General features: G+C 37.1%; 8 protein-coding genes across 11 annotated transcripts; 6 read left to right on the top strand and 2 right to left on the bottom strand.

Annotated features, from left to right (window-relative positions):
* The first annotated feature begins 184 nt into the window (after positions 1-184).
* On the top strand, positions 185-2,684 carry LOC110845455 (gastrula zinc finger protein XlCGF57.1). The gene is made up of 5 exons (XM_022091880.2): positions 185-347; positions 443-700; positions 770-905; positions 1,001-2,109; positions 2,199-2,684. Exons 2-5 carry the CDS (start codon positions 450-452, stop codon positions 2,599-2,601), a joined length of 1,899 nt encoding a protein of 632 aa, XP_021947572.1. The 5' UTR covers positions 185-347; positions 443-449; the 3' UTR covers positions 2,602-2,684.
* Positions 2,685-3,266: 582 nt separating this feature from the next.
* On the top strand, positions 3,267-6,464 carry LOC110845456 (hydroxypyruvate reductase). Its single transcript, XM_022091882.2, has 11 exons — positions 3,267-3,642; positions 3,709-3,860; positions 3,943-4,008; positions 4,104-4,257; positions 4,321-4,453; positions 4,565-4,652; positions 4,781-4,867; positions 4,947-4,990; positions 5,050-5,268; positions 5,355-5,717; positions 5,810-6,464. The coding sequence occupies exons 1-11, from the start codon at positions 3,517-3,519 to the stop codon at positions 6,013-6,015; spliced, it is 1,638 nt and encodes a 545-aa protein (XP_021947574.1). The 5' UTR covers positions 3,267-3,516; the 3' UTR covers positions 6,016-6,464.
* Positions 6,465-12,053: 5,589 nt separating this feature from the next.
* On the top strand, positions 12,054-14,473 carry LOC110847659. 4 transcript variants are annotated; one of them, XM_035849798.1, is made up of 5 exons: positions 12,054-12,884; positions 12,952-13,242; positions 13,303-13,406; positions 13,637-13,684; positions 13,782-14,473. In XM_035849798.1, exons 1-5 carry the CDS (start codon positions 12,779-12,781, stop codon positions 14,103-14,105), a joined length of 873 nt encoding a protein of 290 aa, XP_035705691.1. In that variant the 5' UTR covers positions 12,054-12,778; the 3' UTR covers positions 14,106-14,473. The 4 variants fall into 4 exon arrangements, with proteins under 4 accessions (XP_035705691.1, XP_035705690.1, XP_035705689.1 ...); XM_035849797.1 differs by having other exon boundaries at positions 13,303-13,528; XM_035849796.1 differs by having other exon boundaries at positions 13,303-13,528; positions 13,604-13,684.
* A 331-nt stretch (positions 14,474-14,804) lies between these two features.
* Positions 14,805-16,660, top strand: LOC110847503 (alpha-tocopherol transfer protein-like). Its single transcript, XM_022094451.2, has 5 exons — positions 14,805-15,241; positions 15,326-15,426; positions 15,508-15,664; positions 15,747-16,057; positions 16,146-16,660. Exons 1-5 carry the CDS (start codon positions 15,136-15,138, stop codon positions 16,347-16,349), a joined length of 879 nt encoding a protein of 292 aa, XP_021950143.1. The 5' UTR covers positions 14,805-15,135; the 3' UTR covers positions 16,350-16,660.
* Positions 16,608-18,289, bottom strand: LOC110847502 (integumentary mucin C.1). Its single transcript, XM_022094450.2, has 7 exons — positions 18,131-18,289; positions 17,868-18,028; positions 17,745-17,795; positions 17,452-17,599; positions 16,991-17,375; positions 16,852-16,884; positions 16,608-16,783 (listed from the first exon to the last, which is right to left on the bottom strand). The coding sequence occupies exons 1-7, from the start codon at positions 18,182-18,184 to the stop codon at positions 16,680-16,682; spliced, it is 936 nt and encodes a 311-aa protein (XP_021950142.1). The 5' UTR covers positions 18,185-18,289; the 3' UTR covers positions 16,608-16,679.
* Positions 18,290-18,781: 492 nt separating this feature from the next.
* On the top strand, positions 18,782-20,368 carry LOC110845641 (protein ALP1-like). The gene is made up of 3 exons (XM_022092096.2): positions 18,782-19,181; positions 19,249-19,362; positions 19,426-20,368. The coding sequence occupies exons 1-3, from the start codon at positions 19,006-19,008 to the stop codon at positions 20,366-20,368; spliced, it is 1,233 nt and encodes a 410-aa protein (XP_021947788.1). The 5' UTR covers positions 18,782-19,005.
* LOC118434965 lies at positions 19,850-21,844 on the bottom strand. The gene is made up of 4 exons (XM_035849806.1): positions 21,267-21,844; positions 21,061-21,211; positions 20,819-20,999; positions 19,850-20,749 (listed from the first exon to the last, which is right to left on the bottom strand). Exons 1-4 carry the CDS (start codon positions 21,454-21,456, stop codon positions 20,549-20,551), a joined length of 723 nt encoding a protein of 240 aa, XP_035705699.1. The 5' UTR covers positions 21,457-21,844; the 3' UTR covers positions 19,850-20,548.
* A 197-nt stretch (positions 21,845-22,041) lies between these two features.
* On the top strand, positions 22,042-25,295 carry LOC110847516. Its single transcript, XM_022094465.2, has 10 exons — positions 22,042-22,195; positions 22,287-22,348; positions 22,418-23,095; positions 23,176-23,387; positions 23,473-23,598; positions 23,682-24,023; positions 24,109-24,365; positions 24,463-24,515; positions 24,586-24,781; positions 24,867-25,295. Exons 3-10 carry the CDS (start codon positions 22,487-22,489, stop codon positions 24,926-24,928), a joined length of 1,857 nt encoding a protein of 618 aa, XP_021950157.1. The 5' UTR covers positions 22,042-22,195; positions 22,287-22,348; positions 22,418-22,486; the 3' UTR covers positions 24,929-25,295.
* Positions 25,296-25,850: the final 555 nt, after the last annotated feature.

Raw genomic sequence — 25,850 nt, 5'->3', positions numbered from 1 at the left:
CTCAATTTCAAATCAAATACTTTTATACATAGATTTCATCGCATATTTTGTCAAATGCACTGACCGACTATAGAATCAGCTAATTTTCAATGTATTCACGAAATGTATGCACTTTAAAGTCAAGGACAAATATTTTCTCATGTATGGCCTGAAGTATGCAAAATCAAAGCCAAAATCCAAAACACGAAAAGGAAAAGGCACGTGTTTAGCCACATTTTCCATGTTCATAGTCTTTAACATTTAGCCAAATGGCAAATAAGCTGACACTGGTTAGATTAACTAATATAAAATAATACACATTGATAATTTAAAACATATCCAATCACGTAGACCAATCAAAGCTAAAGGTATCATTGTATTAAAGTTAATTTTAAACTGTTTTCTGTACATATTTACATACATAATAAATACGTGATTTTCACCCATTGTTGAAAAAATATAGTTTCACAATGGAACCTATTCTTACAATAATCGAAGATCCGAATAAAGATGAAGACGAAGATGTCTCATTATTGCAGCCTACTAATCTTAAGATAGAGGAGAATACTGACGAGCTTGATCAAGTGATGATACATGACCATGAAGTGGAAGTCGGGGACATGGTGATTATCAAGACTGAGCAGGAACAGGAAGATGACGACCATGATGACAAAGCTGTACAATTCGAAAGCGAGGTCAAACTTGAATCGCCCAAGACCAGGTTAGTCAAAATGTTGAATGTAAATCATCAAATGATTAAATAAAATGTTGTATACATAAATATATGCAGTCCCGAAATAACGTCCTCCAAATATGCTGCCATAAGTTCCAAACAATTAAAGGCAATGAAGAAATATTCTGCAGAAATTGGTAAAGACCTCAAGACTAAAATAATTTCGCTCAAAAATGGGACTTTCGCTTGTCGAGTAGGTTGATAATTTGACACATTAGTATATTATATAATGCTCAACACGTGCATGTAAGCTTCTGTAAGTTGTACATATTTGATATCATTTTTCAGATTTGCAACTTTAGCAAATCTGCTCTGGAGAGTATGCGCGGACATCTTTCAGTTCACCGAGACGGCAACCCTTTTCGGTGCCCTGTTCCCACGTGCGACCGACTTTGCCACACCCACGCTCTCCTCACACAACACATCAAGACACATCTCCCCACTGCAAGAAAGTACCGTTGCACCCTCTGCCCGGCCAAGTTCAAGGGAAAATCTCATCTTAAATCTCATATTGTGACCCACAGTACAGTTAAACCGTATGCATGTGCAGTGCAGGGTTGCAAGAAACGCTTCGCCCAAAAAGCACTGCTTGACAAACATGGAGAGACTCATTTAAATCTGGACAAACGGGAGCAATGGGTGTGCTCTGAGTGTGGGATGCAATTCCTCTCAAAAATTGGATTCCAACATCACTCAAACCGACACAAAGGTATCGAAAGGACACGAAATTATTCATGCTACTTTTGCGACAAAAAGATGGAAACACCAAGTGCAAGGAGTATTCACCTACAAAGGCACACCTTGGAGAGACCGTTTCCTTGTGGGCAGTGCAAAATGTGGCTGGCTTCTTTAGCTGGTCTTCGGAGTCACGAGCGCACCCATGTAAAAACGGATCCATTCTGTTGTCCCCATTGTCCCAAAAAATTCAAATGGAAAAGCGACCTCGCCACTCACTTCAAGATGAAGCACAACGAAAATGCTCCAGTTTATCAGTGCATTCATTGTTCGTACACAACAGTCTGGTTGAGAGATCTTGAACGACATGGGAGAAGGATTCATTTAAAACTTCGCCCCCATAAATGTCCCCTTTGCCCTATGACCTTTGCAGAAAAAAGTGGACGCGATCTTCACGTGAAGATGCATTCGAGTGACAGATCCTTCAAATGCAAACATTGTTCTAAAGGGTTTATCACTTTGACAAGGCTTAACTCCCACATGCAGATGCACTCTGAGAACAAAATCCCCTGTCCCAAATGCGACTCATTGTACAAGACAAAACTCGGGCTAGATATTCACCTGAAACAGAAGCATGGCATAGGACACAAAACGAGAGATGTGACGTGCTATTTTTGTACAAAATTGTACCACGGACATAGTGGACTCTTAAAACACCTCAGGTTAGTCCATTTTTCACTGTATCAATATATGTATGTTTTTATGTCATGCCCATGATTTCCAAGTATTCGCAAAATTCATATGATTTCAGGACCCATACTAGAGAAAAACCATATCAGTGTCCCGAACCAGAATGTTCCAAGACATGGCTAACCAGCGGGGAAAATTTAACCTACCATCTCTTATCGAAACATGGGAAAGGGAAACCACGTGTGATCAGGAGTGACACTGATGAACGTTTCCAGTGTACAAAATGTTCTCGCTCGTACAAGTACAAGGGAGACTTGCAGAAGCATGAGAAGATTGCACACGACGAGACAGCCCCACTTCATAAATGTACAGAACCAGGATGCAAATATGCCACTCGTGAGAAAAAGTGTTTGCCAGGTCACGTGAAAGCAGTTCATCTCAAAGTGACATACAAATGCAGAAATTGTTCGAAACGGTACAAGAAGAAAACTGATCTCACCAAGCACTCACGAGACTGCCAGTAAAAGTTTGTCATTCAATTAATTTCTTATACATACATCGTTTTTTGTATCTTAAATAACAAAAATATAATTTCATCAGCAAAGGGTCACGCGATTTTATTCCTCAATTTGCATTAATTAACTGGTTTCCCGAGAATTCACCCTGAAATATTTGTTCTTCTTTTTTTTCTCATGATCTTATGCATTTTTGCGAATTTTATCAGCATAGAAAACCAATATTTCTAAATCCGAGAATTTGATATTACATGCCCTATAATCCTTACATATATATCACGCCTGCTCATCATGATTTTGACTCGGAAATGTGTAACAAAAGTTCACAGGGCACAAAATCATGTCAACGTCATGTGTGCCAAGTCAAGTGTCATGAGTTTTTATTATCATCACCACGTCTTTGCCACACCTCCACCATATCGGTCACATTATTATGCACCACCAGAAAATAAGCAACAAACCACTCCAACTTGTTTTCTTTAACATCCACAAATCCATTTTCATTTCATCCAGGCAGCAACTTAAAAGCTATCCAACAACACTGCACGATCATCTCATTTACAATGCAACAAAACAACATCACAACATCCAGAGAGAAGAGCCGGGTTGTTATTTCATTTCATTACTTTTCCACTGCATAATAAAATATGTCAGATTTCAGCCACTACTGCTATACTCCACCATTCCATATCTGGTTGTTGGTCAGATAGGCAGATTTTGTTAAGCAAAGCTCCTTTAGTTAAAGTTAGTAAGACTCCCACTGCATTTTATTATCAGCACTAATTTAATAAGCCTTGTGTCTGCCTGGTGCCTGCCTCTGTAGAGAATTGATTAACTCATAAAACTAAACTGTGTGCAACCAACTCCCAACACACACATTTTGGAAAATAGTATTCACATTACCTACAATTCACCACTGACGCTATGCCTTCAGCAAGGATTCTCATTACCGACCCTGTCGACACGGTCTGCGCCAACTATTTACAAAAGAATGGACTTCACGTCGACCAAATCAAGTTGACAAAGGAGCAGCTAATCGAAAATATTAAGGTTACTCGAGATCTTAAATAGTCATATGTAAATGGATATGTGATTATCTTTAATTTTCTTTGACAGAACTATGACGGCCTAATTGTTCGATCAGAGACAAAGGTCACTGCCGATATCTTGGCAGCTGCAACTGGTCTCAAGGTCGTGGGAAGGGCAGGAACCGGTGTGGACAATGTCGACTTAGAAGCTGCGACCAAGAAGGGCATCTTGGTTATGAAGTATTGAACTTGTCATGCATAATGATGAATGAGTTGATATTAATTGCAATTTGTATATCAATAATGTTCCGATATGTTATAGCACTCCGGGTGGGAATACGCTCAGTGCAGCCGAACATACGTGTGCCTTGATTGCTTCAATGGCAAGGTAAGTACTAGAGAAACTGACAGATATTGAAGAATTTGTTTGAATAGCTGATATGTAGATGCATCTTTTATTTACATGCTGTATTTTATGTATAGAAACATTCCACAAGCCTGTGCAAGCTTGAAGCAGGGCGCATGGGATAGAAAACTTTATTCTGGACATGAATTAAGTGGAAAGACTTTGGCAATTTTGGGTCTTGGAAGGATCGGAAAAGAAGTCGCTCTACGAATGCAATCATATGGGATGAAGGTAAAAATGGTATAACTAATGTTGATGATATGCAATGAGGAAAACGTGTTTAAAATTGTATAGACAATTGGTTACGACCCCATTATTCCGGCTGAAGTCACCGCCCAATTTGGTGTGGAAAGCATGGACTTGGAAAAAATTTGGCCGGTGGCTGACTACATCACGGTGCATGTCCCTCTCATCCCTCAAACTAAACGTAGGCAAAGTTTCTTTAAATTATTGACGAGATGCATATGTAATGTACGCATGTATTATGTACGACTCGACTTTATAGGAAATGGTAATACATAAATACCCAAATTTCCAGATCTTATCAATGATGAAGTGTTCAAGAAATGCAAACCTGGAGTCAAAGTGGTTAACGTGGCGAGAGGTGGAATTATCGATGAACTAAGGTATTAATCTCTTTCAACTTTATTTGGGTCCACCCATCCATTATCATGAATACTATATTATGAACATTTATCAAAATTTTGCTTAATTAAATAAATTAACGAATTTTAAAAATTATCGATGAATGTAGCCTACTGAAAAACTTGAAGAGTGGCCTTTGTGGTGGAGCTGGTCTAGACGTTTTCGTAGAAGAGCCAGTAAAGAGTGAATATTACAAGTGGGTGTTTCTACATATATTTAAATCAAGCTATCAGAATATGCAGCAACTAATTGTATAATATAATCATTTCGTACAGAGAGTTGCTTGCCCATCCAAAGATGGTCTGCACTCCGCATCTCGGTATGTGTATAAAATTGTAGCATGATTTAAGCAAGTCTAACTTTTATGTGACGTCTCAGGTGCAAGCACTTCTGAAGCTCAGTTGCGTGTCGCTGAAGAAATTGCTGAACAGTTTGTCTCCTTCTTCAAAGGTGAAGGTTTCGTCGGAGCTGTAAACGCAGGAAGTCTTCTGACAGCTATGGAGGCACAAAACGTGAAATGGGTGAACTTGGGGCGGTCACTCGGGATCTTTTCATCCATTTTGGGATCCGTGAGCAAATTTGACATTATAACTCATGGTAAGGAAAAATAACTTATGTCAAGGTTTATGCTGGGATTACTTTTATTGCTCCTATGTAATCACTATAATTTCACCCGACTCTAGGCTCTGACACACCTGACATCAAGTTTTTGGAGAGCGCCGTAGTGTCTGGATATCTTGTTGGCGAATTAAATGATGAGTCCATCAATTTAATTAACGCTGGTTCTATCGCCATTGACAAGGGAATACAATGCACAGTAAACAAAGGACCCCCGCCTTCTCCCCCTTCTATGAAGTCCCTTAGGATAGTGGCTACAACGAACAAGGGGATTTTCACCTTAATCGGACGAGTCGGTAGTGACACCCTTGGATTGCTAACTGAAATTAATAACAACATTTTCGCTGGGGGATTGCCTTTGGATGGAACTATGGTATTCTTCACTGGAAACTTAACCCCGCCTGGGACTTGTTTCGCTCGCATTGATGGTAATACAAGTTGCAGCTTTCAAATGCATACTAAAATTTAAATAGTAATAAGTACCATGTGAATATGTGTCTTGTTTATTTAAATATTCTAGAGGCCTTAGCCCAAAAGGATTTAACGGCGATTTCCGTCTTCCGATCCAATACTGTCGGACAGATTGGATGGTACGCTGCGAGATTGGCAGATGATCTATCGGAAAGGGTCGAGTTATTGTCTTCAGACGATTTCCGATACTTGGGTTGTAGGAACTTTTTATATCATTCATACGCCCTCTCAAAGGATTCTTCTGATGAGGACTGAGATTATTTGTGACATGACCAACTGTGACTACTAATTCCACTTTTGCTTCCATTATATTAATACATGCTAGAAGGGCTTATAGTTCATATGTTATATATTTTTGCCAATGGGAATCTAAGTTACTTTATGAGATTTATTGTGTGCCTACATATGTACATGTGTACTTCCATAATTATTGTCGTACCCCTTATTTATAATTTGGTCCAAATTAATTTAATTTTGAGGTATGTATGTATAAGCAATGTGTCTTTGAATTGATCTGTGTAGTGTAACAATTCGCAAATTCATTCAAGTACTCATATGTATCATATCACATGATTGATGCATATATTCATACATCGAATCCAATCAATGCCTATCTAACAAGAATGTGAATCATTAGTGCATTATAAAACTATTAATATCAATTCCAAGGTGCTTTAATAAAATAAAATTTAATATCAACATTACTCCAATGTATTCTAAAACCGTTTATTATTAATATTTAGTTCCTCGTTCATTTTCATTATTTTCCTGGTACAAACAGATACATGATTTTAAATGGGTACAGTTTAACAATCTTTTAAAGTGAGGGAATGGTTGCAATCATATTTTTAGTTTTATAAAATGCTAAATAAATCTATAAGCATTATTGAAAACGTATAAATTCTCCACAAACTACAACTAATTTCAAGATGAGGGATATCTATAGTCGTAATCATTTTTGATAAATTATAAAATTCTTATTCTTCTGAGTTAAATTCTTTCATAAATGATTTCAGGCTGGCACCCTTTAATTGTGAAAATGATCCCATCCTGTAAATAAAATAAACCTATACATTTGCTGAATGAATCACAATATTTTAATTATTAATGAAACGTTACCCTAATCAGATTTGGTAAGTCACTCCAAAAGTCGTAGTGTGGGATCATTTCGTGACCTTCGGCTCCTCGTAGGACCTTCCTGATCAGAATCCCTCCCCCAAAATAGCATAAAATAGTTACAAAGAATAAAATACAAAAGGTCGTCCCTGCAGAATAACCGTCATCTGTGTCGTAATAAGGCAGATGGGTGGAGGTCGAGGGTTTGGTCGTTGTGAAAGACATTGTTCTCATGAAGTGAAAGTTTCTACGCTATTTTTCCTTATGTAATAATATTCTTGTACTTATATAGTTGGGAATGAGATAATCACTTTGAGTTAAGATTCTGAAGAGATTATAATTGCATGAATAGTATGATACTCAATGTTATTAAAAATCAAACTTTACATTTTTATATTAGTGATTACGAAGAAAGCAAATAGTGCACTTTTTGAGTACAAATGACTACCTACTATATATGTATGTACATATAGACTTATTGCAAGAGTTGAACTGAACTTGGCTGCAAAAGTGAAAAGTTCACGTTTATTCTATTACTTTGTCACTTTGCGTGTTATGCATTTTTTGGATAGAATATGAATTGAACTCAGAATATTTTTAACATGACATCTTTACATCATCATAACATAATTATATTTAAAATCTCTCATCAGACACCGCTGCGTACGATTATTCGCTCTTATTTGTTCTGCATTAAAATTATCTGTGTACGTATGTAATAAATGTTAAATGTACTTTATGCAATAATACCTTGAAATGTACAATTTCTGGATGTGGAGCCAATCACTTGTATGCACTTTTATGTACATATAGGTACATAAATACGTCACTAGTCGACTTAAAACATTTCGTTACGTTTAATCAACAATCTGTCAAACTTCAATTTTGGTTTTATATGTTAAAGTAAATGTCAATTTTTATCAAATGACAGGTGAATGTGAATGAAACAGGTCAATAAAATGAATGAACGTGTAGCGTCACCAAAACTTCCCAGCATGTTACACAATGTACATATGTAATTCGTTAAGATAATGTAATAGTTATCCACTAGCATCCGTATCGCTGTACAAAGTGGTTAATATAAATATTCTTAAAGAATATTTCTTTAAGTTATAATGGCCTCTCAATTATCAACGATAATAGTAGCCACTTGCACTCTGCTATTATTGTCAATTTTAAAACCTTCATCCGGGCAAGGCCTACCTATTCTCACGCCTGAATATTTGGCCATTAAACTCCCATCGCCAAACTCTTGTCTCACGCCGTTTTACGATGGGAACGACAGCATCTATCTGTTTGGAGGGTGTGAAGAAAACAATCGAAATCAAATCTTGGTTTATTCCATCATCTCAGAGGTCATACGCTTTGTGGGGACATTGCCTACTTCCGGTATGAATGGACATGTCCAGGGTGACAGAGCCGGGAACATGTATTACATTGGTGGTCTTAATAATGGAGAAGAATGGACACAGGTCGTTAAATTCAGCCCAGCCACGAATACAACTTCCGTAGTGGTCACACTCCCCTTCAGCGTTCAAGACAGCACTTCAGTCAAATACAATGGGACGAGTAACACAATCTACATTATTGGAGGGGATGCCAACCCCACGTCCCTGATGGCTTTGGACCTGTCGCTCTCTACACATTCAACCGTGGCAACTTTGCCGTTTGGAATTCATCAAGCAGCATCCTTTCGTTACGGAAATAAGGCTTACGTTTTTGATGCTGGGACCGGTGAAAACCAAACGACGGCGATGGAATTGGACTTGGACACTTTTCGAATGATGTCTGTTGGTCCATCCACCCTTCCGCGGATTATCCTTTTTCCATCCTTGGTGTTTGACGGGAATCTATTTGCCTATCTGATTGGGGGTTATCGTCCTGATTCACCACCCGTGACGCCATCCGAAGGAATTATTCAATTTAATCCCATCACTTTTGAGCACGCTTTCGTCCCAGTGAGGAACTACCCGATTTCAGGAAACTATTTTTACCACTCGCCCGCATCGGTCTATGTTGCTCGAAATAATAGAATTTACTGTTTTGGAGTTAGTACGTTTAACGTAACTGCGGATAGGTTAGTAGCTCGTGATGAGATATTTAAAATTGATTTGACCCCTCTTAATCTACCATCGACGAGTACCGTCGCAACCCGTAACTAATTCTGGTTGGGGTTCAGTGAATGTATTAACGCAATAAAAAATCAAATTGTAAATACTGTAAGTTTGTTTGTGTGCAATACTCTCATTTGTATCTCATCATTAGTTTGTCAAGTCCTTTCATCCTAAATTTAATTAATCCGAATGGATATTAATCTTAAGGACCACTTCCGACTTCAGGAAGACAGCATAAATTACGCAATGAGGGATTTTTTGAATATTAATATTTTGTGATCCATCTACAACAGGGTTGTTAAAGAGACAGTAACTTGATAAGTTATCAAGTTACTGTCTCTTTAACAACCCAATGTAACAATGTAGCTTGATGTAAGTCGCAGTAGAGTACGAAAATACTTCAGCTCATGCTTCACTTCAACTAGCTAATCGATGAAGCTTTATTTGATGTTTTCTTACATTTCGTGCTCATGAATCAAAACCAACTAATTTATCGAATTTACGAAGTCCATAAAAATATAAATCCTGGTTCACAGATTTGGGAAACAAACAAAAATGTTTGACTTTGAAAATTTATACCTGTTTAAATAAATAGTCGAGTTGCTTGTTCAGATAATTTCTTTTCGTATTTAATTCCAGCAGAATTTCTGTTTCTGCCCACATATATACATACATACTCCTACTCTTGCCATAGCTAATTTTCGTACTCCTACTGGCTTTCTTTTGAGACAAGTAGTTAATATGTATAAAACGAGAGTATAATTTTTGATAGTAGGAGTCTCATTATAAGAACGAAAATTAAAAAAAAATAAATCAACAAGGAATGATTTTTCTGCACGATAAAGATGTGTGCTTTTCAAGCTTATTTTTATGTATGTAATTACATTTATGTTTATATGTAAGTACTTAAAAATTTTGTTCCAATCGAGAATAATCCCTATAACATGTTTTTGTGCAATATTTTGTCTCATTTTCCGTCTACTTTGTTTAGGCTAAGTACAGATACATATGACTACTGAGAATTTGGTACAAAATCTTGTTATTAAATTGAAATTCGAGCAAATGTATAAATACGCATATTTGCTCGAGTATTCAACTCAGTCAGAATCAAACCTCAAGGGTGAGATGAAGTTTTAATAATGTCTGATTCTAATACAAATGACAAAAGGCGTTAGGACATGGTTTTGACGAATTCATGCCTTAATTGCGGGATGGATTTTAGTCGTAGAGATTTCTAACTTTTTTAATCTGAAAGCCCATGTCTCAAACTATAGGTAAGCATATCTGGCTTCCGATTTTGTGTACTCTGCGAAATGAGGCAAGGTCAAATTTGGAGAGGTGTCCTTTTTTAGTTTTCCAAACCAGTGTTCTTATAAAATGGCGTTGAACAAAATATTTTTTTCTGAGGTCCTGATGCAAAAATAGTTTTTGCGACTATTTTTAAGGGACTTAGCATGCTTTTCACTATATAAAACCACTTTTGCCTCATGCTTATCTTTTAAGTCCGTTTTACAGTCTAATTTCATACTTGTCCTAATGAAATGCGCTCTTTAACGCAACTCTTCCACTTTTAAGGCCCCCACATTTTACGACTTTGATGCTAAAAATCCCTAACGTGGTTTTTATCCAAGGTACATATAGTATATTGCACTGTAAGTACTTTTGACAAAATTTTGATAAGTGGTTACACCCCACGGACTGAGTTTTCATCAGACCTTATAAACTTTTTGGAAAAGTTCCCGTCGTTTTCGATGTCGAACTTCAGAAATAATTTAACTAACCAAAACGCAATAATTTTATTATTTTGTCACTTGTACCTTGTAGATAAAATAGTTCTGCAGCAGGGGACACCAAAAGATTATTAAAATTTATCTTCGAAAAAATTTGACCATTAATTTTCCAAATAAGTTCACGAGTTTTTTAGGATTCTGCGACAGCTGATTAGCTCGGGTCCTTCTATAAAACTGTTTACACAAAATCTTGACTGTTTGTTTTAATATTACTTAGGACACTTCCAGCTTTACCCTCAAGCTGCATTTGACCCGGTGGGTCAACTTTCAAGGTCAGCAGGTTAATTTTTCCGCGCACGGTCTGATTTATCATTTTTTGGGCAAACTATCCGCGATGATGGAAGGCCCACGTTGTGTGATTCATTACGGATTCTTTTATTATTACATGCAATGATTATCTAGGGTTATTATATTAACAATCATTCACCTCTGACCTCTTTGGTTATCATGCTATATAAGCAATTAAGTTTGGAAAGTGTTTTTTGGCTTCTACCAACTCCGGGGGCACTGTAGGGTGCATTTGTGAAGCTATCACCCTAAAATTTTAAAGATATCTTTTTGAGAGTATTATCTTGCAACCTACCAAAAATCAGTCCAAAATTCAACTCCCCGCCAAAGATATTCACCCGAGAATTCGTCAAAACCATCACCTAACGCCTTTTGTATTTACACAATTTGCTAAAAACAAGCAGAATTGTTGATATTCTGAAATTCAGATAATGGACGACATAGTATCGGTCGACCATATTGTTGCTGGGCTAACTGTTGCATCTCTCCTACTCGTGATACTTCCCTTAATTTTCTATCTTCTCTACGTCTTTCTGAAATTATACGGTAAAAATGTACAAGAATCCAGTGAGGACGAATCGGATTCAGATGTGAGTGCTCAAACAGCCTGAAATTCGTGGTACTTGCTCATTTACATTATTATTTTTATTTTTTAGGAGAAAGAAACAACTCCATGTCAAAGCAGGAGAAAGAAGAAAGCAACTGAAGTCAAGCAGGAAAATAACGATGTAGAGTTGAAACATCCCAAACTTTCTCCAGTAATAAAAAGTAAAGAGGAATGTGCTGTGATAATGACCGTCTGCTGCGAACAAGAGACGATACCAAGTCATTTGTTGAGCAGCGAGTTTGAGGAAAATGAACTTTCTCCATCGGAATCAGATATTGGAAAGAAAGACAATCCTGTCACGGATGACTCTGGCACAAAAACCTGAATTATGTACATACAATATAGTACGCATTGTAATGCGGTATGAACTAGGTGAGTTACACCTTTTGTGACTAATTTTGCAAGTTTCTGTAGCATAAAGTTCATAGTATGCTAACGTATGCATGCACATAAATACATATGCGCATAAATCGCAATGTACATACGTACAACTATTTATCCGAAAGTCGGGTTCTGAGATTGTGGAATACGTATGTAAATCACTCTGGATCTGGATAATATTTACTGATTGGAAATTTGACTTGGGAAGATGAGATTCAGGATTTGAGTATTCTTACGAGAGTAATCTTGGAACTAGCCTCGTTTGGTCCAGGGATTAGTTAATGGAGCTGCCATAAATTGTGAATATTTTCACCTGAAATGTGAGCCATTCGATATGACAAACGATAAATAAATACTAAACTAATGTCTACCTACATTCAAGACCAGTACCATTCACATTTTCCCATTTTTGTGATATAAATATAAATATGTAGCATCCTTACGTCAACGTGAAACCAATGTGATATCGATTTATATACTGTCGTACCATTACGTATCAAATTCTATGTAAAGATAAAAATTGAAATTCAATATGAATTTCTTAAATGTCATAAAAGATATATGACATATGTATCTGACCTTGCATATGTATGTATGTAATGTATTGTCCATCATCATATACCCATATTGATCGCTTTAATGAAATTAGAACCGTTAATTTTCCAACGTTTTGAGTTAGCAGTAGTTGACAATTCTTGGCATTGTAGATCTCTACGATTGATATGTTATATAAAATTTGGTTAATATTAACTTGCGAAAATAGTTTTCAAGATGGAATCATACAGAAACGTCTGGGCATAACCGACCAATCGTTAGTCAAACATAAAGGTTTGGCAGAAAAAAATGTTGCCAAAATTATCCCACACGTTGCTAAAGTTAACTTTCCGCCTCTCAGGAATCATTGGTGGACCCTTCACATGGTCAAATAAGCGGAAACGTATCGTTCAAATTTCGAATCCTCGAAAATTTATATATCACTACAAGTGCCTCTTGTTTTACGTGGCCGTTCTCTCAATTAAAGCAATCTTTCACCATCACTTTAGCCAGCTTGTACCTCTAAAACTTGTGATAATGCATCTTTATACTGCCATAACACACACCATAATTCTTACCGTGCCATACCTCGATCCCAGGAAATGTGTCCAGTGCTTTAATAGCTTCCTATATTTCTGTCTCAAATTCAAAGGTATGTCAATATTTCCTAAAGGCTACTTACGTACGTAGTTTCAATACTTTTCTATTCCAGCTAAAAATCTCCCAAGATTAAACATGAACACCGACCAAATGTCCAGGAACATGACCAAATTCATCCTAGCTTTCACACTGGCATTTGGAAATGTCCCTAGTTTTGTAATTATTCACTACCTTCACGAACCGGCGGATTCGCCATTCTTTACTTCAATGATACCTCAAAATTACAGAAACAGACTGATTACCTTTTTCATCGGCTTGATTCACTTTTATGGCTATTGGTTTGTTCATGCCTATCTTCTTGCAGCTGCACAAATCTTGATTTGCTATGTTTTCGTAATTACTCCAATCATTAGGAAAGATTTGCGATTTGGGCTGATAAATTACAGGAGCAGTTGGAGATTGCGGACTGTAGGAAATCTTCCGATAGCATACAGGTGCGTACATTAATGTGTACATATTTATATATGACTGTAGTGTAGGAACACATTTTTGTACATACTGTAAATAATAATTGGAATTATTGAACAATAGAAGCGTGGAAATTCTTCATCATGCAATGATGAAAACCTTTGGCCCTCTAATTCTCCCGATCCAAGCAATCCTGGGAAATGGGACGCTGTTAGTGTCATACACAGTTATTCGACACTGGAACAACCTCCAACCAGCACAATCATTCATGCTTGTATTAATTGTATTGATTGTGCTCACGTTTTGGGTAGTGGCTCTTCAGACTGGGTGCTACTTTTACAAAGAATCGAGCAAAACGTTGACATCATGGAGTTGCAACGGTCGATCAAAAATGCATTTCAATTACATCAAAAAATTCAAAAAGTCGTGCAAACCATTAATATGTAATTGGGTATGAGGGACTTTTCTGGACACATAAAGTTACGAAATTATCTATTTTAAGATTTTTAACAGGCGTGGTTCGCGGTTTGATGAGAGTTTTGGTAGCGTTAAGTAAACATGCATAATTTAGAAATAGTAATTAATTAGCCATATTTATAATTCATTGAGTTTGTGTATATATTGTAGCAATTGTGTTGAAAATATTTCTGATTATTGTGTAGCAAGTCTGGAAATGTAGATATGAATTGGTAAATGATTCACCATCACATGATGACCGCACAAATTAATGAAATAAGTCATATTAATAAATGACCCAAATGTGACCTCCATAATTTCGTATTATCATCATCCTCATATGAATAAATACTACATAGTCAAACCCTGTATTACTAAAGAGATATTTTTGTGATGCACTTTCCGTCTTCGTCTAACCTGAATCCCTCTGCCCAACATTTTTCTGCATATAAGTACATTGGTTTTTATGCTTCTTTGAGATATTATATATACCCCAACTTTGCAAACTTTTTTAAATTTTATTTACAAGCTTGTACAAAAATTAAAACACAATAGTCGTACACATTTTAAAAATTTGTAAATTTGACAACTCTAAAAAAATTTACGTAGCTTACAGGATTCGCATAAATTGCCTCATCACACAGATATATTTTATATCAACTGTTGCATAAAAACCTTGTGTGTTCAGTCTGTACATATTTTGTGAATGAATTTCCTTTCATTTTCTTCATTGCTACTCATCACCATGTAAAACACTTACGTATGTAAACCAACCATTCATTACGAATTAGTTCACATGGGAATTTTGGGCTTCTCTTAGCACAAAAAATAGATAATTGCTAGACATAGTCGAACTAGATACGTGTACATGTTCATGGTTTTGTCATAAACCACGGTTGATGAAACCAGATGTACATATCCCACTTTTGCCAGTAACAACATAATAAATTCACAAGATTCTTCTTCAGTCGTTGTAATTAAATGGTATTTCATTTAATATTTTGATTTAATAACGCTTAAAATGTCAACCCCACTACCGACCCCGTCGTCCCCTCCGTCTGATACCACTGTGGATATTGATCAAGTGGAAAAAGATTGTGTGGAGAAATTGAAAACCCTGATTAAAGGTGAGTAACAAGGTTTGCTACAACAACAACTCAATGAAATGCAGACATTTATTCGGCAATTTTACATATATTAACCATTTTCAGATGATCCTGAACTACCTCCGGCCATTTCGGAACTAAGCGATGAATTCTATCTCCTGCTTATCAGAGCTAGAAGAAACAGACCTGAAGTTTCTTTGAAACTGGTGTGTGGAAACTATTAAACTTGAACAAACAATCTGAAAAGGAAACCACGGATTAAATAATTCGTACTTGTCAATTTCTAGATAAAATCTCTAATCCATTTCAAGACGCATCAGTACCCAGACCTATTCACCGACCTTGAAGCCTTCACCATAGAACCCGTCATGGAAAATGAAATGATTCGCGTCGTCAAGAGGGGTGAGGGGTACACGGGTCCGACTGTTATCGTTTTTCGTACAAGTGCGTAGAAAACATTCAATTTAATGCAAATAATTAAATTTTTGTGAAATCAAATTAATGCAATATGCATGCATCTTTACAGCTCAATGGGACACCAGTCTAGCAGACATCGACATGCTCATTAAAGCAGGATTTTTGTATGCCCTTCAAATGTCGACGGCCTCCAACCCCACCCAAGAGCGAGCAGGGATCGTCATGATTCTTGACATGGCTGGATTTTCATTCAGCCACGCGAGGGAATGCACTTACTCCAGTGTTTTAAAAGTGGCAAATTGTATAATTTTTGGATCACCCTTTCGCATCAACAGCGCCTTCATTACGAACTCGCCTTACATTTTTGAAAAGGTTTTTGCCGTGGTCAAATTCGCCATTCCCGAATTTTATAGAAACTTTGTGAGTGCCTTGATATATGTAAATTATAATTTTTATACTACTACTTGAGGTGGCTTAAAGTGCATGAAAATCCTTATAAAATACGCAGATTACAGTGACCACTCAAGACTTTACGAAGCTGCATTCATTAGTGGAGCCTGATTTATTGCCAGAGTCGCTGGGTGGATCAGTGCCTGAGGAGGAAGGATGGGAGGAAGGGGTAGAAGATGCGATACGAGATGGTGGGGGTGGAAGTCAACTAGTCTACGAATTAATGGATGCAGTAGAACGACAGGAGGAAAATAAGGAGTGACTTTTAATTATAATTGACATAAATTTAGCCTTTCCTTGTTGGAAAGATTTTGTTAAGTATCGAAAACGTCATAATCATTACATGTGTACAAATGTGTGTACATAATTGTGTGTCGTGTCATAATGTATGTATGCTCCGTCGGATAATTACTGGTGAACGGATATGCCTTCTTGAGATTAGAGATTATCATTCTTCTCTTTGGAAATCGCAATCCAACGAAAGTAAAGTTAGATAATTCAATTTAAACTCGTATTCCAGTCTTGATGCATTGTACTTATTTCTTTATTGTTTAATAAATGAACATTAAATCGGAATTAAGTTAATTATGGCTTAAAGATTTCCACAATCTACTTCTGAAGGCAGATTACACTTTTGCAATATTGGGTCAAAGAAAAGTCCTCCAGGGCATACAAAATAGGGTTCTTGTCGCACTCCTAAAAAACGAATTGTAAATCAAACCATTGTGAGCTTATTCTGACATTTCTGTATTTGTAAGACGTACCTTCAACACAGAGCCAGAAAGCTTCGCAAATTTCTGAAATTTAGGTCAAATTGCAAATTTTACCAGTACGTACATACACACATACATATTTGGATTACAAGTTTTAAATCTAGCTTATACTTAATTTATTGGTGCTCACCTTCATGCGAAATTTTGGTTGTTCCCGTAGCAGGGCAGCCATTATCTGGGGGTCTCGTCGTAGTGGTGGGTGTGGTAGTTGTAGTGGTCGGAAGCGTAGTAGTTGTAGGAGGAGTCGTGGTCGGAGTGGTTGTCGTGGGTGGGGTCGTAGTCGGCGTGGATGTGATCACGGTAGTTACCTCAGTGGTAGTTGGCCCTGTTGGGTATGTACCTCCATCACACTCTGGCACATTGACAGGCAAATCACAATTGTCCCAGACCGGATTAAAGTAATAGCCCACAGGACAAACAAGGAGATAGTAATCATTGCCCATGCAAATGTAGTACATGCTGCAGTTGTAGGGGTGTGGCCAAAAGTTTGCTCCAGGAGGACAAATTTCGTCAACCTGTGCGATTTCAGAGACGTATATGCACATGGATGAAAAGCACTGTATTATGCGAACTGAATGTTTTTAAACTTACTGGGGCTGTCGTAGTTGTGGAAGGTCCATTCGTTGTTGTTGGGACCGTTGTTGTGGGCGTGGTGGTGGTGGGAGTCGTGGTAGTGGGAGTTGTAGTGGTGGTGGTTGGTTCCGTAGTTGTAGGAATAGTTGTGGTTGGAGAGGTGGGCCTATTGAGTTCGAGAGTAAGTTAAGTGCTTCATTCATACTTGGTCAAGTGTTTCTCTACTTGTTGTTAATTGATAATTCTTTGTCCGTTCAGGGACTAGGGACACATATTCTATGTACTCAATTGATCATTGAAAAGTAACTCACGCAATTGTGTAGGGTGGTCTTGTTGGGCCATTTTCGCATTCGGGCACATTGCTTTAAATTTATAAGCAAGAAATGAATTTAAAAACTAATAATTATAGAAATTACTTAAATTATAAGTCATACAATGGCCAGTCACAAGAAATTGCACCCTGATTCCAATATAGTCCCGAGGGGCAAAAGTCCACAAGAAGAACGCCTCCTTGAGGACGGCACACATAGAAAAGCGTGCAGTTTACATGGGGCCAATAAACGTTTCCTACAGGACACGCTCCTTCATCCTGGGCCTGCATTGATTAAAAATGAAGTGTTTTTCAATGATATTCTTAATTGTGGAGAATACCGCACTATAAATCTAACCAATTTCTTGAATGAACCGAAAAACTTACCGCAGCAAACCCAAGGAAGAGTACAAAAACAAAAAGAGCCGCAATAAATTTCATGTTGTCTTCCGAATTTAATATTCACCTATATTCTCAAAGATCAAGCCTACCGTTCAAAGTCAAAGTGAGAATTTTGACAACTGTCACAATTCATTATATAGGAAAGTCAATCGGTACATACAATTCTACTCCGATAATCAAAATGATTAGCGATTTACGTCAATCAAGTCAAGAGAATTTCAAGATAACAGCACATAACAAGTGATCAATCTGGTAAGTACTGAATCTTATCATTTTTGTATTATACAGGGATATGCATGCATAATTCTTCAAAATTAATGAGCTACGTATATATGTTTTTTAAATCAAACATTTGCAATTCATTGAAACTGAGCATCATTGTCTACGTGGATGAGATAAAATATTTAATTGTTAGACCCGTATAATCTCAGTCGGAAAACTTTGTGTACTTCTTTTTTAACATAATTAATTATTATTGATTAACTATTGATTAAGCGACATGAATTTTCCACACGAGATTAGAGTTGCAAATCTAACTACCTAAATTGCAAACAAACATTTGCATGACGTTTTTGCATAAACATTCCATAAAGTCAAAAGCTGCATATTCTTACCAACGCCTTATTTAGAGTATTATTTTCTGTTTATGTTTTTTAACATTTTATTTTTGTTTTGATTTATTTTTCATCATGCTAATTTATAGTACAAGATGAATATTTAAAAAATTTTCATCTCTCTTTCTTTTAATTTTCACGACAACGTAAAACCAAACACTATAAATTGACAAAAAAATAATCCCGGCCAAACATGAAAAATTGCAAATTACTCTACATATTTCCATCTAATTCATCCTGCTAATCATGGATCGAACTACCATTATCAAAATTCTTATTGTTCAACGTCTGCGACGGCGACTGAAGAGAAAGCAGAGATCAGTTTACATTCGTCCCATATTTCTGAAGCGTGACAATGACGGCGAACAGCAGTTGGTCATGGATCTTCGAGATGACCCCTACTATCATTTCCGATACTTTAGGTAAACTAGATAATATGCATATTATATTACCACCACCGTTACCCATACTTTCGCATTATAAAAATAGGATGAGCAAAGAAAATTTCGATACCATTTTGGACTTGGTGACCCCAATGATCTCGCATCCGGCTAATCACATTCGTCCTATATCACCTCTTCAAAGATTGGCAATAACATTGAGGTACTGAAAATATCCCAATTTCGGGTAGTGTCGTATGACAAAACAAACATGATTTTCGTGCAGGTACCTCGCCACAGGAAACTCTCAAATTTCTCTTGCAATGAGCTTCCGTGTATCGCCTTCTTCTGTGTGCGGAATTATTAGAGAAACTCTTGCAGCAATTAATCAAGCATTGAAGTCAGATTATTTGCCCACCGCATCTACTTGGATAAATAATGAAAACCAATTCAGAACAAAGTGGAATTTTCCTCATGCTTGTGGATCATTGGATGGCAAACACATCCGAATCAAGTGTCCTTCGGCATCGGGGTCCCTGTATTTCAATTACAAGACTTATTTTTCAATCGTCTTGATGGCCCTGTCAGATGCAGATTTCAAGTTTACAGCCGTAGATATTGGGTCGTACGGATCTGAGTCAGATGGAGGAATTCTGGCAAAATCCCACATTGGACGCAAGATTTCCAACGACACTTTCAACCTTCCATCGCCACAACCACTATCCAATACTGGTACTCCTCTGCCCTATGTTTTTCTAGGAGATGACGCTTTTCCGAAACGGCACAACTTGCTGAAACCATACAAAGGAAACTTCCTGCAAAAGACGGACCGAGTCTTCAACTATAGGCTTTCAAGAGCTCGAATGACCGTTGAAAATTCCTTTGGAATAATGGCTGCACGATGGAGGATTTTCCATTCGGTGATTGAAGCGGATGTGGACCTCGTGAAGCAAATTACGTTGTCGGCCGTAATTTTACACAATTATCTAATGAATAAGAAAGACTTCAACAATATTACTCCTGATCGATTTGAGGATGGAAGAGTTCAGCATGGGAACTGGCGTGATACTGTTCAGAATGATAACGGGATGATACAAATACCAAGGCAAGGCACCAACAACTACACCCAGTATTCAGCTCAGGTCAGGAACCACTTTCGAGACTATTTTAATAGTGAGGATGGACGACTGAGCTGGCAAGATCATCATGTTGACGCGGGGGGTAAATGATTTTCTATTATGTTGTATTATATTGTGTTATAATCTTTTTGAGTGCATTGATTTGTAAATTATTTTGAGCAGTTTTTATTTCACCACATCTTGAAATAAACTACAAATACAAATTTTGGATATGCAACATAAACTCAACGCCTATTAAATATAGTTATATGTATTGTATAGTAACTGTAATTACAAAATATCGAGTTCTGTTTTGTACAAAACCCCATGCAGTTCATATTCGCAGGTCGCAGCAGCCTTGGGATCCTTTTCATGAATTTTGCGAAGTTTTGCAGCCAAGGTCTTCCCAAATCGCTCAAATTCGTCATCCTTCGAGTCACCTCCCTTGACAAAATTAAGCATTTGTTCCTCCAGACTGTCCAGCTTCCTCTTCTAGACACAGCACAAGAAAAATATAAGTTTACATGCATAAAAACCACGCAATAGAAGTAATATACGCACCCCTCCGAATTTAGCATGGGATCTCGGGCGAGGATTAGACTCTGGCACCGAGTTTTGAGTTTGAATTGGGACAACGGAAGTGTCAATGTTGTCATCGTTCAAGTCAGCGAAGTTTATTGTTGAGAATTCGTCATCTGCATGCTCTGTCTCGTCCTCATCACCATCAAGATTACAAATGGTCCTAAATGAAAGTATAATATCAATAAAAATTCTAAGAGAATCATAAGCAACAAACATCTCACTGAGACTGATCTTGTCCTCCTGAAATAAAGGACATTGCATCAAACAGTCGGAAGGAACTTCGTGCTTTAGCCCCACTTCCCGTTGGAAGAGCTCGTCTCGCGGCCAAGTACTGGGTCCTCAAACTTTGCCAAAGTGCCATACACACGTCACCTGTGTTGAGGTGCAGTTAATAATTATCAGAAACTTTATGATAAATTCAACCTACCAGGTTTTCCAAGCTGCTCTCCAATACTAGTAAAAGTATTTTGTCGCATCGTGTTGACCTTGTAGTCCTTGTCTTTGATGTCCCAGATGTGGCGGTGGGGCTCCACTAGGGTCACCAACTTGGATTCGAGCGCCAGTTTGTCATCCTCTGGCGAGAATGCGCTTTTCAGGGCTATTTTTTTGGGACCCATTTCCGCTTTATATTAAAATCTGCATGATGTTTCGTTTTATTTTCACTCGGAAAAAGTTGACCGCATGTCAACTTTGCAAAATGATGTGAAACAGAAAAGAAAACGAGATGAATTGCACTATAAATAATTAACGAAAACAAAATGAAAATAAAATGTTTGCATGACATTAATTTTGAACGAAATCAAAATGAAAAGAATATACTATAAATTGATGTCGTGGTGAAAAATAAATTAAACAGAAATTAAAACGACATTAATGCGTTACTCTAAATAAGGCGTAAATCATGAACTAATTGTATTTGAAATTTTCTTCCAGTTTACTTAAATGAGATGACGCGATCATTGAAATGAGATGCATCATTTCCATATCGCGTCTCAATTTCTCCTTCCATTTTGCATAACAATAAAGTATGCACATATCCATCCGTACCCAATAGTATCTTGGCCATTTGCATTTTCAGCAATATGCCAATAAATCATTGCAACAATAAACGGCAAAATAAGTTTGCGATATGAGATTATTCTCCCGATCAGAGCAGACCCATCTTATTTTACCCACCAAGCCGGGATACATAGACAGAAAGTGCCATACCTTCGATCCAGCAGCATAACAAGTTGCTACCCAGCTTTATCAGATTTTCACGTGTTATACTTCAAGCACTATAATATTTACAATCTACTACATTACTTGTTCAATTTTATTGTTCGAATTCGAAAAAAGAGGTGGACTCTGGGAGCAGTAAGTTGAAATAGCTCATACCCGTAAATAAGCATTTATTTTAAATAGACATAATTAATGTTCGTGTATTTGCTATTTTTCATTGCAACAGGTCAATTTTTGTCTCGGCAGCCACTATTCGTAATTTGAGGCTCTTAATTTGGTTAAATCAAGGTACGGTTTGATTAGTCTTGTAACGCATATCACGTATTTCTGTAAATATTTGTTTCCTGTTTCCTATAGCTTTTCTACTACTACTCCTGGGCTACACATTATTGCATTTATGCTGTCTTATTAAAAAATTTCGAACCAATGGAGAATATCGTGGACAAGTTGGACGACCTGAATCTGGATCCAGCAAGAAATGAACCCAGTACTTCGTCGGGCAAGGAGGACAGCACAGTAAAATGCACTTGCCCTTCAGAATCATCCGCATCAGCAGTAAAGATTGATGGTGGAGAAGACCATAGTCATTGTGCAGGGTCTGAGGAGGAAGAATATCACGATCCTCCATCGGATGATAAGGGAGAGCCGAAACATGACGGGAGAACGTCGATTCCCTCACCGACCCCAGATACCCAAGAGGAGAGTAATGACGATCATCATGAAAGTGTGAGTGCCACGGCAGCGGCGTTGGCGACGGATGAACCGCCTCGTGAGCCTATTCAACCTGCCCGAATTTCATCAGAACATTGGCGCTGGAACACAACTTTCAAAGAACGACAGCTCAACCTGCTCCGATTCGGATTCTTTAGCGATTTTACCGTTCTCCTTGATGGTGACCAACGGGTGCTGGTCCACAAGAGCGTACTTGCATCGGGCTCTCTAGTCTTGTATAACGAAGTAATAAGGGTTTTGAGCGATGGGATCAACGTGCTTCGTTTGCACGAAGATCCCAAGATTTTTACACTGTTTCTTCAGGTGAGATCAAAATTGTTATTTTTACCCTTAAGGTTTTTGTATATTATGGTTATAGTAGTTTTTATATATTGTTTATCCAGTATTTATATACTGGTGAATCGGGTGTCAGATTCATGGAAGCGTTCGCTCTTCAAGTCATGGCTAGAAAGTATCAAGTACCTGATTTGGAAAGCCAGTGTAAAGAAGTGATTAAGAATGAAAAGTTTACAATTGATACGGCGTATATGTTTCTACCATTAGCTATTAAATCACATGAAACGTTGTTGGACGCCCTGCTTAATTTTGTCTGCAAGTGAGTAACATGACGAAATAACATTGCATTGGATTTATGCAATATCATTGCGAATGAATTTAATTTTGTGTTTTTTTTCTATTAGGAACGGTACCGAGTTCCTTAAAGATAAAAGATTTACGGCCCTACCGGAAAATGTGGTGCTGGAAATTATTAAACGAGATGATTTGAATGTCAAACATGAAATGGAAGTGTTAAGCGCTGTTGTCCAGTAAGTTTTAAACATTTTTGTTTTACCAGAAATTGAATATGAAGTATGTAGAAAATTCTTAATGAAATATACATCTATTTCAGTTGGGGTCAGAATCAGTGTAGAGTCAAGAAAATTGACGACAAAAATCCAGCTAATTTTGGTCCACTGATTACCAGTTTTCTTCGACATGTTAGATTTCCTTGTGATTTTTCGCCAAAATTTTGGCTTGCGCACTTGGAGAACACTGGCAATAAAAATACAAGCCAGATTCTGAGAGACATTTTCACTCCCAGACACATTTTCAACCCTTACAACAAAACCGTTCGACGATATAGTGAGCCCATGTGTTTGGTTCACTCCAGATACTCTGGAGATGGAAATGGAACCCCTCTGATCCCTTGGCGTTGTAAAAATCCAAAAATACGACTTAAGGAGACACTTTTGTAAGGGGATGAGCTTTGAATTAAAACTAAACGTCCTCGAAAAAATAAAGAAAATAAATGAGCATTAAATTCCTTGTGTATACAGGTTTTTAGTCAACTTTCCCTTTACCTTTTTTGGATTTTCCATCGTCAGGGGCGTGTTTGGTGAAAATTTTGACAAGAATGAGTACGATTATAGCGAGCTTACCGTTCAAACTAACATCACCCTGAACCTACCAATCACTCCAATTGTGGAGGTTGAATACGAGCCAACTGATGCAAAACCCGAGATCCGAGTCCATTTTAAAGAACCCGTAGATGTACCGGCCAATAAATGGATCACTCTCAGTATCTTATTTTCTGGTAAGTCTGCATTTATGTACATGTGCTCAAGATTTTATTCTAGGTCACTTTAATAGACGTTACGGAAATTGTATTAATGTGATACTTGCCTCTACAGGGAATTTGAAATTGAAACAGAAAAACTCAAAGTGTGACTTTCAACGCATTCCGGTAATTTTCATGCTACATTTTGGCGAGTTAAGCTTTCTTTTGAATAATGTAACATTCTACCTATACTCAGATTCAAAACTGTCAACTCCATGTCGGTACTCAAATGACTTCGGATCACAATACTACGCTGATACCAATAGAAGTGAAAATGATTCTGCCAATTATGTGTGAATTTAAGCGAGCAGGCGGAGGTTCTGAGCAACTGTCCATTGACAAAGGATTCATCGAATCTCTCCTCTTTTCTCTGAACAAACCTCATCCACAGGGCAAGGATACCTCCAGACAACAAACAAACAACACCCCGTTTCTTTGTTCTTTTGATTAATTCCTACTTTTATTTTTTTTAATTAGACAATCAACAAGAACGAAGAACTAACCTACTATATAGAACTTATATGCATACTTTGGACTGAACGCCATTATTGCAGTATCGTGAATTGCTTTTTTACTTTTATTTTGTACAAAGACTGGGAATTCGATTTTGTATTAGTATGTGTAAGAGTTTCGTATTTATCAGTGTATCGTCCAGGAAGGATGCCATGATTTTTTTACTTCTTACTTTTTGTTACTTAAGACTTTTGATATGAAAAATATTATATGAAGTTAGTCAATCTTTGTGATGATGTGGGATTTTAAAGTTAAGACACATATTGTGTGATTTTTAAGAATTTTTTGTCAGCTTACAATTTTTATTATTATTGTTTGTACTTAATTAAGTTTGTGGACATAGTAAAACTTTTAAAGACCAATAAATCATGCAAGTCTTTTAATTTAAATGCAGTAACAAATTGTGTTAGTCAGTTATATAAGTGTAGAAAAAAACACTATACGAATTCCTTCCTATCTTCAGTAGTGTCATTTTTTAATATCCAGTTAATGCAAACTCATGATTACATATACTTATAAACACATTGCTTCATGACAGAAATATCGTGTTGCTGACTTTTCTATCATCCACCACAACAGCAATGACTCTCTGTACTACTACATACATACTTGCAATATGCATATTATTATGTAGTTTTTCGACCTTTTTAGTACTGTGGGAAAAATAAGAGTGCGGAAATAATTAGTAATGCAAATTGATATCTGCAACTAATCCTGGCAGACTGGATTCGTTTCGCATGATTATACAACATGTGCATTCATGTTGACTTGATCTTCAAGACGACACTCGTTATACTTAGGATTAGTTTGTAATACCATTTTGTCTGTTAGACCAAGCAAAGATCAATCCGGTCTTCTCGAGTATTTACAACCAGAATTATTAATCTCTCTGACTTATCCGATTTACAAGAGGAGACATGAGCTTTCCTGTAAGCATACTACTTATAG

This window comes from Folsomia candida, unplaced genomic scaffold, assembly GCF_002217175.1.
Source record: "Folsomia candida strain VU population unplaced genomic scaffold, ASM221717v1 Fcan01_Sc003, whole genome shotgun sequence".
NCBI lineage: Eukaryota > Metazoa > Arthropoda > Collembola > Entomobryomorpha > Isotomidae > Folsomia > Folsomia candida.
The sequence above is the reverse complement of the archived record's forward strand: the minus strand, read 5'-3'. Positions and strand labels throughout refer to the sequence as shown.

What these genes read in the sequence shown, in the direction of transcription:
- LOC110845455 (XM_022091880.2), top strand. Translation starts at nt 450, where the DNA reads ATGGAACCTATTCTTACAATAATCGAAGATCCGAATAAAGATGAAGAC. An exon ending in ATGGGACTTTCGCTTGTCGA is followed by an intron (nt 906 to 1,000) that starts GTAGGTTGATAA and finishes ATCATTTTTCAG; the next exon opens with ATTTGCAACTTTAGCAAATC. An exon ending in GGACTCTTAAAACACCTCAG is followed by an intron (nt 2,110 to 2,198) that starts GTTAGTCCATTT and finishes ATATGATTTCAG; the next exon opens with GACCCATACTAGAGAAAAAC.
- LOC110845456 (XM_022091882.2), top strand. Translation starts at nt 3,517, where the DNA reads ATGCCTTCAGCAAGGATTCTCATTACCGACCCTGTCGACACGGTCTGC. An exon ending in AAGGGCATCTTGGTTATGAA is followed by an intron (nt 3,861 to 3,942) that starts GTATTGAACTTG and finishes GATATGTTATAG; the next exon opens with CACTCCGGGTGGGAATACGC. An exon ending in TTGATTGCTTCAATGGCAAG is followed by an intron (nt 4,009 to 4,103) that starts GTAAGTACTAGA and finishes TTTTATGTATAG; the next exon opens with AAACATTCCACAAGCCTGTG.
- LOC110847659 (XM_035849795.1), top strand. Translation starts at nt 12,779, where the DNA reads ATGTTATATAAAATTTGGTTAATATTAACTTGCGAAAATAGTTTTCAA. An exon ending in TTTCTGTCTCAAATTCAAAG is followed by an intron (nt 13,243 to 13,302) that starts GTATGTCAATAT and finishes TTTCTATTCCAG; the next exon opens with CTAAAAATCTCCCAAGATTA. An exon ending in AATCTTCCGATAGCATACAG is followed by an intron (nt 13,685 to 13,781) that starts GTGCGTACATTA and finishes ATTGAACAATAG; the next exon opens with AAGCGTGGAAATTCTTCATC.
- LOC110847503 (XM_022094451.2), top strand. Translation starts at nt 15,136, where the DNA reads ATGTCAACCCCACTACCGACCCCGTCGTCCCCTCCGTCTGATACCACT. An exon ending in CTGAAGTTTCTTTGAAACTG is followed by an intron (nt 15,427 to 15,507) that starts GTGTGTGGAAAC and finishes GTCAATTTCTAG; the next exon opens with ATAAAATCTCTAATCCATTT. An exon ending in CCGAATTTTATAGAAACTTT is followed by an intron (nt 16,058 to 16,145) that starts GTGAGTGCCTTG and finishes TAAAATACGCAG; the next exon opens with ATTACAGTGACCACTCAAGA.
- LOC110847502 (XM_022094450.2), bottom strand. Translation starts at nt 18,184, where the DNA reads ATGAAATTTATTGCGGCTCTTTTTGTTTTTGTACTCTTCCTTGGGTTT. An exon ending in AGACCACCCTACACAATTGC is followed by an intron (nt 17,600 to 17,744) that starts GTGAGTTACTTT and finishes CGAACTCAATAG; the next exon opens with GCCCACCTCTCCAACCACAA. An exon ending in CCACAACTACGACAGCCCCA is followed by an intron (nt 17,376 to 17,451) that starts GTAAGTTTAAAA and finishes GAAATCGCACAG; the next exon opens with GTTGACGAAATTTGTCCTCC.
- LOC110845641 (XM_022092096.2), top strand. Translation starts at nt 19,006, where the DNA reads ATGGATCGAACTACCATTATCAAAATTCTTATTGTTCAACGTCTGCGA. An exon ending in TATCATTTCCGATACTTTAG is followed by an intron (nt 19,182 to 19,248) that starts GTAAACTAGATA and finishes TTATAAAAATAG; the next exon opens with GATGAGCAAAGAAAATTTCG. An exon ending in AGATTGGCAATAACATTGAG is followed by an intron (nt 19,363 to 19,425) that starts GTACTGAAAATA and finishes ATTTTCGTGCAG; the next exon opens with GTACCTCGCCACAGGAAACT.
- LOC118434965 (XM_035849806.1), bottom strand. Translation starts at nt 21,456, where the DNA reads ATGGGTCCCAAAAAAATAGCCCTGAAAAGCGCATTCTCGCCAGAGGAT. An exon ending in AGAGCAGCTTGGAAAACCTG is followed by an intron (nt 21,212 to 21,266) that starts GTAGGTTGAATT and finishes ACCTCAACACAG; the next exon opens with GTGACGTGTGTATGGCACTT. An exon ending in CCCATGCTAAATTCGGAGGG is followed by an intron (nt 20,750 to 20,818) that starts GTGCGTATATTA and finishes TGCTGTGTCTAG; the next exon opens with AAGAGGAAGCTGGACAGTCT.
- LOC110847516 (XM_022094465.2), top strand. Translation starts at nt 22,487, where the DNA reads ATGGAGAATATCGTGGACAAGTTGGACGACCTGAATCTGGATCCAGCA. An exon ending in TTTTTACACTGTTTCTTCAG is followed by an intron (nt 23,096 to 23,175) that starts GTGAGATCAAAA and finishes TTGTTTATCCAG; the next exon opens with TATTTATATACTGGTGAATC. An exon ending in GTGACTTTCAACGCATTCCG is followed by an intron (nt 24,516 to 24,585) that starts GTAATTTTCATG and finishes ACCTATACTCAG; the next exon opens with ATTCAAAACTGTCAACTCCA.